At 46.8% G+C, this 9,687-nt stretch overlaps 1 protein-coding gene across 1 annotated transcript; it reads left to right on the forward strand.

Annotated features, from left to right (window-relative positions):
- The first annotated feature begins 642 nt into the window (after positions 1–642).
- IL36RN (interleukin 36 receptor antagonist) lies at positions 643–5,186 on the forward strand. The gene is made up of 5 exons (XM_045883737.3): positions 643–810; positions 1,187–1,247; positions 2,819–2,904; positions 3,997–4,124; positions 4,324–5,186. Exons 2-5 carry the CDS (start codon positions 1,219–1,221, stop codon positions 4,546–4,548), a joined length of 468 nt encoding a protein of 155 aa, XP_045739693.1. The 5' UTR covers positions 643–810; positions 1,187–1,218; the 3' UTR covers positions 4,549–5,186.
- The last annotated feature ends 4,501 nt before the right edge of the window (positions 5,187–9,687 follow it).

Raw genomic sequence — 9,687 nt, forward strand, 5'->3', positions numbered from 1 at the left:
GCATGAATTGTTACCCAGCCACATATTAATTTGCCAATTAGGTATTGGAGAAAGATTGATTACAAGTGGCATGGGCTAGATTTTATTTTCTAAGGAAATAATCAGACACGAGTGAAGAGGTTGATACGAAGATGTTTGTCACCACATGATTTTCAATAGCAAATAATAATAGACTAGTAATAATTGATTGCTATAAATAAATGATACATCTATACAATGAAATGTATGCAGCTGTTCAAGGTTATATCATAATTCATATTTGGTATGAAAAGATATTCTGCTATTTTGCTACATGAAAAAAGCAAGTTGAATAGAGTGTAGGCCCTATGACGAAGCTGCAGGAGACACAGTTGACAGTTACATGTATAATGTAAGCAGTGGAAAAGTGTTGTCATTGGTTTTCTGATGGTACACTCACAGAAGACAAGTATTCATGGTGTGTTTTGTTTTGCCAATCTGGATTTTCAGGTTTTTCTACAATGAATATGTAGACTAAACATTGCCTAAGCAGGAAAGCCCCACCTCCAGCATTTTCCATAGTCCTGGCGAAGGGAGGAAGGGAGGAAGGGAGGAAGGGAGGGAGGGAGGGAGGGAAGGAGGGAAGGAAGGAAGGAAGGAAGGAAGGAAGGAGAAAAGGGGGTTTGTTCTACAATCTTCTTTCCTTGAGTGGCTATTTGCACGGAAGTCTTTGGGTCTGGAAGCGCCTGAGGTCCAGGAGCTGAGTGCTCACAAAGAGCTTGAAAGCCCCTGGGAAGTTCATCAGAATTGCTGAAAGAAGACTATCTCCAGAACCTTCCTTCCTTGGGAGAGGTAATGAAGCGCAGGTGTTTCTGGATGCTTAGGGTGGTGTGAAATACCTGGGAAACCCTGCTCCTCCTCAGCTTGTGGCAGTTTCAGGGGCTCCTCCCTAGTGCATTATTAAAAGGGCTGAGGCATCCCAGAGGAGCAGGCAGATACCACAGGCTCTACCAGGAGAAAGGAGCATTCTGAGGTGTCCTTTGGGGAGCTGGGTTTCATTCTCCCCAGCAGGACTGGGGCTCTCTCCTGACCCCAGGCCTAGAATCCCCTGCTCTGTGGGGGATGTTCACATGCTGGGGAGAGGGGTGGTAGGGTTAGAAGGCTGTTTGCTACTCAGGCCCCTTCCAGCCCAGCCTCTATCTCCACCTAAGATTTTGTGTTATTTCAGAATAGGAGAGTCTACACACTGTGAAGCTCAAGATGGTCCTGAGTGGGGCACTGTGCTTCCGGTGAGTATCTGAACCTCTGACTGGCTGTGTCCTCTGGGGGAAATAAGTTCCAGGTAGACCTGTTGTCCATCCTTTCTGGGTAGGGAGGGGCTGCACCTGCCCAGAGTTGGGGCTCTCATAGGTGGGTGAACAGCTGGGAAGTTGTGAACAGCCCCTCATTGTCCTAAGAGAAGTTTTTCCAGCCTTTGTCAGGCTGGGGCTGGCCACCTCATGGGGCTTCCCTGACGAGAAGGGGGAGCAAGTGAATCACTCTGTGTAGAGCTTCAGCCCCACATATCCATAATGAGAATGGAAGTCAGGAGACCCAGCTCAGAGCTGTTACCACCCACTGGGGTGAATTGATGTCACTCTGCTCCACTATCTCCCTGCTGCTCTTTGGGGCAAAACAACAACAAAACTATTTGGTCAATCAGTCTGTCTGTCTGCTGGCATGTACTGAGCCAGGCGGTCTGCTGTGTTCTGGACTTCGCACTAGTGAGTGAAAATGGTCCTAGTTCTCTAGGACTCAGAGTCTAACATAGCTTTGCCCAAGGTGGGTTCTGGGGAGCCCTGACCCTATGAGTTGCTTTATATAGTGGAGCTCCTTGATTAAGAGATGTGGGAAATACTGCTTTCTGTGTCTTCTTATAAGAGAACCATGGTACAATTCAATATATTAGTAACTTTCAATGAGATTTGTTTGTGTTTAGCCACCACTGAACCAATTTGCACATAGCATACTTATTTCCGTATAACACCTGAAGAAACCCATTTTAGGATATATTTTTCTCCTCACAAGATGTCAAAAAATCAACTGAAATCAGAAATGAGAAATAAATTTGAAAAGTAGAATATAAGAATTTTAAATTTATTATTTTATTTTTATTTTTTAAAGATTTATTTATTTATTTGAGAGAGAGAGAGAGAGTGCGCAGTGGGGAGGGGCCGAAGGAGAGGGAGAGAGGAACTTAAGCAGATTTCAGACTGAGCACGAGCCCAACGCAGGGCTCGATCTCATGACACTGAGAGCACGACATGGCCCAAACCAAGAATCGGACGCTCAACCGACTGCGCCCCTCAGGCGCCCCAAGAATTTTAAATTTAAAGATATTCCTCACTTAATAGGTGGGAGTAAATGTGCCTTGATGTCTTCAATAATGACTGAAGAATCAGATTTTCATCTGGAAGAGGCTTGGGCCTTATCTAACCCATTGTCTTAATTAGCAACAGGGAAATTCAGGCCCAGAGAGAGCAAGCAACTTGTCTGTTGGGACTCAGCAACAGTGGCGGCACAGCCAGATAAGAACCCAGGATTCTGACTCACAGTCCAGTTTCTTTTCCAACATCACACATGGAGGAGATTGGTTGGTGTAGAAAAGATTGAATAGGGTGAAGACTCAGATGGGGGGTTATTGTTATCCCATTAGTAGGGTATGAGCCCAGCAGGGCAGGCAGAGAAGGTTGGGTGGTTACTTCTGGCACAGCGGGAGGAGAGGGAGACAATGCCTGACACTGGGGGACTCTGTAGAGCCCAGCAATCCCGAGCACCCACCCCTCCCCTAACTAAGCATCATCCTGTCTTGATGTTTCAGAATGAAGGATGCGGCCTTGAAGGTGCTTTATCTGCATGATAACCAGCTTCTAGCTGGAGGGCTGCATGCAGGGAAGGTCATCAAAGGTTGGTGGCAAAACATGACCCTACTTCCCTAGGTCTCTATACACTCTGAGGGGAGGGGGACTGGAGGGGGCTTAGAATAGCTATGCAAACTGGCACAGGCCTACAGATCCCAGGCCTGACACTGTAGATGGGCATCATAAAAGCAGGCTCTGAACAAGGACAAATAAAATACTACGCCTTCCAGCAAAGTGAGGACACCTACCCCATTGCCACCTGAAGCCTCTATGCAAAGGTGGGAATATTTTCCAGGATGAATGCTTTGTTCTTCCCTCATAGGTAGACTTAGGCCAAACATTCCTTTTCCTGGGAGCAAGTGCTGGGGAGAGATCTAAAATAGGCTCCTAGGCCTTTATTCCCATATGGGAGTGGCTTTCTATCCCTTTGCCCTGGGTGGGTTCCCTCTGCTCTCTGGGGATTCCTGGTCCCTCAGAGTGATGGGACCCAGATAGCAAGTGGCACCATCTGGCCTCATGCCCCAGACACCATGACAGGCCTTCTCTCTAAAATAGCACATACCTGCCCACTTGGGACACATTTACTAGGCTCTGGGGCCAGGCAGTGTGTGTGTGTGTGTGTGTGTGTGTGTTTGTTTGTGTACACATGTGTATGCATGCATGCATGTATGTGAGTGTGTGTATGTGTTTGTATGTGTGGTATGTGGTTGGGTAGGTTTGTATGTGTGGTACAGAGAAGAATGAGACCCTCTTCTGTTCTCATGTTGGTACAAACATGTCCAAATAACTCTGATGAGAGGCTTATCAAATCGAGTTTCCAAAACAAGGCCAGAGGGTCAAGAGGCATTAAAGGAGGTGGTCAGATCTCCCCTGGGGGTTAGAGAAGACTTGAAGGTTTGAGCCTGGACAAGGGGGTGGGCTAGGGGTGGGAGATGGTACAATGTGCTTACATGCCTTGATGTCATTGGGCCAACTGGCAGGAGACCACCCTTCCGTAGATGACAGCTGCTACCAGGCTTCCTTTCTGCCCAGTCTGGGGACAGGATGTCTCATGTAGGTCTTGTGCTTCAAAGTCCACGATTTGGGGAGAGGGAGGGAAGGGCAGTCAGGGACCCTGAATCTGGCTTCCTTTCTCTAGGCGAGGAGATCAGTGTTGTCCCCAACCGGTCTCTGGATGCCAAGCTGTCTCCAGTCATCCTGGGCGTCCAGGGAGGGAGCCAGTGCCTGTCGTGTGGGACAGGGCAGGAACCGACTCTGAAACTAGAGGTGAGTCCTGTTAGGGCATCCTTGCTATCTGACTTCACTAAGCCAGCAGATGCTGAAGCCACTGGGCCGGGCATCCTGGGGCCTGATCCTCTCCCTCGCAGGGTTCTGTTGATGACAGCCCTGCCTCTCCATGCCCATGGCCCAGCTCTCCTGCCTCCTCCGCTCCTTCCCCTCACCTGCCATGCCTCTCCACTCACAGCCAGTAAACATCATGGAACTCTACCTCGGTGCCAACGAATCTAAGAGCTTCACTTTCTACCGGCGGGACACGGGGCTCACCTCCAGCTTCGAGTCAGCTGCCTACCCAGGCTGGTTCCTCTGCACCGTGCCCGAAGCAGACCAGCCTCTCAGACTTACCCAACTCTCAGAGGATGCCAGCTGGGGCAACCCCATCACAGACTTCTACTTCCAGCAGTGTGACTAGGGCAATGCACCCCCCAGAACCTACTTGGGCAGAGCCGGCTCAGGCAGGGGCGGAGGTAGAGGAGGACACCGATGGCAACCTCCCCTCATCTGTTCTCAGGGCCCCACCTCTGGCTGGGCACTTGGCCACTCTCCCTTTTGATTCCTAGTTTGGGTAAATCCTTCTGAGATTTGGGGCTTAGTCCATAAGTTTCTTTCCCTATTGAGTGGTGCTACTGGTGTAGAACCTTGCAAAAACCACTCAAGATAAACTGGAAGTCACATGAAAAGTTTCCCAGGGGTCAGGGTGGGGGGAGTGTTGGAAGCCGTTTATGCTTCATGGTAACTTACCCAGTACCCCTGAGCCCCACAAGCCAGCCAATCCCAAGTTGAGCCTATTAGGGCTACCAGCTGCCCACATGAGGTCCTGTCATCTATCACTATGCAGGAGAGGGAGGTCATAGAGTTAGGGACCCAAAACCCAGCCCGCTCCCTCTTTCCTGTAACTCAGCTGCCATCATATTCTGCATTTCCATCTCAACCCTCATGCGCTAGCCATGGCAGGAGAGGGTGGTGGTGTCCAAGGAATTGACTCCAGCTCAGAAGGCTGAAGAATGGCCAGGCATGTTATATGTTTTGAAACCTGAGGTGCCATTAAAATCCAAGATACTGGTACCTATTCACATGGAAAGATGCTTGTGACATATTAAGAAGAGCAAATTACAAATTAGCATATCTTGTAATTTCACTTTAATTAAAAAATACCTATCTATATATTTCTTCATAGGAAAAAAGTCCAAAAGAGTTTACTTCAATTTTAGCGATGTTAATTTAGCAATTACAGGTAATTTTTCTTTGTATTCTTTTATTTAAACATTTTCTAATTGTTCTACAATGAAGATGAACTTTTTGTGTAATAAGTAAGTTAATCTTGAGGAAAACAGAGCAGATAATATTTCTAATCATCTTCAGCATCTACTTCCCTGAGTGAAATTCAAACTGAATTGAGCTCTGCTGCTCTGGTCAGCAGCGACAGAATCAGTACACAGACCTCAGCAAAGCTGTGAAGAAAGAGAATATGATGAGTTAGTGTGGTTGGAATCTCCTGGAAAAGGAATTTATAGAAAGAATAATCCTGGACCTAGAGTGGTCATAGCCCCCTGAGATTGCAAGGTGTGGGTTTCAGCCTCCAAAGGGTCCCATGCTGGTTGAAATTCATGTCCTTCTGGAAATTTTAGACTGGGGCCTTATTTGGAGACAGGTTCTTTGCAGATGTAATTAGTTAAGAGGTCATGCTGTATTCGGATGGGCTCTAAATCCAGCATGACTGCATATGCAACAGGAGACACACAGGAGACCCAGGAAGAAGGCTATGTGAAGATGGATGCAGAGATTGCACTTATGCGGCAATAAGGCAAGAAATACCATGACTGAGGCAACCACCAGAAGCTAGGAAGAGGCAAGGAAGTACTCTTCCCTAAAGCCTTCAGAGAGAGGACAGCCTTCTAGTCTCCTGAATTATGAGAGCAAAAATTTTCATTGTTTTAAACCACCAATTTTGTGGTAATTGGTTATGGCAGCCCTACGACATAAACAAAGCTGCTGCTAACCCCATCTCACATCGTGTATGTCCCCTCCCACATTGTACCCGTGTTGTCTCTGTGACTAACAGAATGTGGCAGAAGTAATATGCTACTTTTGAGATTAGATTGTAAAAAAGACTCTGCGGCTTCTATCTTGTTTTCTCTGTCTGTTTCTTTGTTTACTTGTTCTGGGGGAAGCCAGCTGCCATCTCATAAGCAGCCCTATAGAGAGACCCATGTGTTGAAAATGAAGCTTCCTGCCAACTGCCACATGAGTGCATTTGAAAGCAGCTCTCCCAGCCACAGTCAGGCCTTCAGATGATGCAACTCTGGCTGACAGCTCGATTGCCACCTCAAGAGAGACTCTGAAGCAGAACCACCTAGCTAAACTGGTCTAGATTTCCAACTCTCAGAAACTTTGAGAAAATAAATGTTTGTTACTTTCAGTTGCTAAGGTTTTTTTTTAAAAAAAGATTTGTTTATTTATCTTTTCAGAGAGAGAGAGAGTGCACACAGGGCAGGGGCAGGCAGAGGGAGAGGGGGAGTGAGAATCTCAAGCAGACTCCCTGCTGAGGGTGGAGCTTGACGCAGGGCTCAATCCCAGGACCCTGAGATCCTGACTTGAGCTGAAACCAAGAGTCGGATGCTTAACTGACTGAGCCATCCAGGTGCCCCAACTTGTTACACAGCAATAGATAACTAATACATAGGAAAAGAGAAATAAATGCATTTATTTTATTATGATTGCAGTTTTCTCCAATATTTTCATTTTCCTTCTCAAAATCAACATCAGCCCTTTTGTTTCTCCAAACATTCTATTTAAAAGCTGATCATACTAAAGTTATTGAATATTCTCAGTGTCTGTAAGGTTTAACTCTTCCTTGACTACCTTTGCACCTCCAGTCTGACATGCCAGGGATTATGACTCCAGCATGCCTGCCTAAACTCTAAGGGATCAGAACAGAAGCCAGAGGAGAGGCCTAAATCTGAGCCCCAGGTATTCTTCCTGCACCTCACCGGTCAGACCAGCCTGGCAGGTTCAGATTCTGCTGAAGCGCTAGCAAGGAGGTGGCCAGACCAGAAGGGTCTGTCTCTGTGGAGCTACTGAGGCCCAGATGCAGCCAAAGCCCTTGGGTAGCCGACAGCACAAGTCCTGCCACAGGCCTCTCAGGAGTGCCGAGAACACAGGCTCTGGGCACCAGGCTTGTTTCTGCAGACCCATTTCACACTCTTTCTTTGCCCATGGGCCCAGCCATAGTCTCATATTGTCACCTCCTCCAAGAAAACTTTGCTGAATTGAGATGTCTGGTCATCTGCTCTGACTGTGCTACATTGCTATGCCAACTCCCCCTCATTGTAATAATTGATTTGGGGTCTATGGCCCCTGAAATGACCTCAAGGTCAAGGCTGTATTTATTTGTTTCCAAGGATCTCAAATAACATTTGACAAATAATTGGAAACCGGCAAGTATAGAATGTGGAAACTATTCCTCCACCCTGGACTATTCTTTCTCTCTCCTCCACCCATCTAAATGGGCCCACCCTTCAAGGAGCAGCTGAAATTTCACCTCAGTCTGGAAGCTTTCTCCAGCCTGAAGTGATTGATTCATCATTTGTAGGATGGTAGAATTCAAAATGGTTTTAGCAGGGATGAGCTGACATGAGTCAATAGAAAAAGAAGGAAAGTAAAACAGAATGTATGGGCTGGGGGACCTTGGCATCATAACTGTTCATATGAAAAAGACATAGTGGTTTTAGATTTCTTCAATTTCAATATAAGTCCCCAGCTTGACCTGTATTTACAGAGGTATTATGCCCACATCACATGGCATTTGTGCAAGGCATAGGCATTGAGGACTAAGAGTGTGTTCTGAATAGTTGAGAGTGTCCCACAATCAAGTCATTAGGGTAGAGGCTAGGAAGCTGAGGGTCTTTATCCTGGAGAAGCAATACACAGAAAGCCCCATTCAAACACTCAAAGCTCTGCCTAGTAGAAAAATAAACTTGTTCTGTGTAATTCCAGGAGGCACAAGCAGGACTGATGAGTAGAAATTACGTGTGACCCAAAAATTTTAACCGCAAGGACCACACACACTGCTAGGGTTTCTTCAAGAAGTTGTGGAGGTATTGAAGAAGAGCCTGATTAACTATATCTCGGGGGTGCTGTAGCACAGATTTCTCCCTTTGGAGGGATCCTATATGCCATGTCTAAAAATTCTAGGAATTGTTTTACTCAAGGAGATTCTCTGCCTCTGTTGTTTCCAATATGCCCTTGTCCTGCAGATTAGAGAGCCCAGTCTTCTTAATTATCTTTTTAAATATTTATGACTTAGCTCCCCAGCTGGACTGTAAAGCTACCTAACAACAGGGACCATGCATTGCACATCTTTGTCACACAGCAGTGTAAATACTCAGTAAATGCTCATTGACTGCCTGGCATAATACCCCATGCATTGGCCCTTTCCACAGAGAGATGAGAGATAGATTGGGAGAGGGGTGAAGAATGACTGTTGGCCTTAGGAAACAGAAATTGGATCCCCTCCCTGCCCATCTTTTCTTATCTTTCACTCTTTAAGCATCTACGTGTGGATTGGCCTCTCCTACTTTCTTACCAGGCCCTTTGAATGACCTAAGAGTGAGAATTATGGTAAGGCAGATGGTCCCCAGAGAACACTATGCCAAGCTTCTCCACCCCTTGCAAGTAGACAGATGGATGGATGGTTGGATGGTTGGACAGACAGGTGGATGGATAGACTGAGTTAAGTAATACTGATTAGAGGCTTGAGTATTCTCTTTACTCCTGCCCTGCTCACATGGTGCTCTTTACACCTGCCCTGCTTACACGGTGTCATGTGTCCTAACCCTCCAGGGAACACGATGGCTGCCCAGTCCCAGGATGGATCTAAGGTCAATGTCCTCTGCAGGTGGGTTTCCTTAAATGTTCTGTCTCATCAACCTGATAACAGCTAATAGGACTTGTTGAAAAGCAGAGACTTCCCTCTCCTCTTTCCAAACAGGGCCATACTCCCAATGCCATCAGTCCCCTCTCTCATGTTGTCTTGCTGGCTGCAGCCTGGCTTAAAACACCAGAGGTTGCTCTGTCCTTGGGCCCCTTAAACACATCCCCTCTTGCCTCTTCTACCTCTCTAAGCCTAGGATGGACCCTCATGGGGCACCAACAGGAAGGTGATATGAAGACATCTGATCCCAAGACTATTTATCTGGCTATTGAAACCACCAATAACAGTGTCAATGATAGTAGCTATGAGCAGGGGCCCAGTGACAGGCTTCTGCCAGGCTTTATGGGTGACTCTCTCCCCCTTCAACAAACACTCATTAATGCCCCCACCTTCTCATTATCCATACTGTGCTAAAGACATTGTGAAATCCCTAGGCTCTTCTTTCCCAACCTAGAGCCAATTATAAAGATTGCAGCAGGCTTGAGCCACCCTGACCAGACAGTATAAACTCGGGGCAGATGCCCTGGAGAAATCAGTTGGATGTTCCAGGCACCCAGGATTTCAGGTCAGTGGTTCATAGGCAGTATTCTATCTCTCCTTCTCACTTTCCTTCTCCTT

This window comes from Mirounga angustirostris, unplaced genomic scaffold, assembly GCF_029215605.1.
Source record: "Mirounga angustirostris isolate CCGP_5_RB_7025 unplaced genomic scaffold, mMirAng1.0.hap1 SCAF_10, whole genome shotgun sequence".
Classification (NCBI taxonomy): Eukaryota; Metazoa; Chordata; class Mammalia; order Carnivora; family Phocidae; genus Mirounga; species Mirounga angustirostris.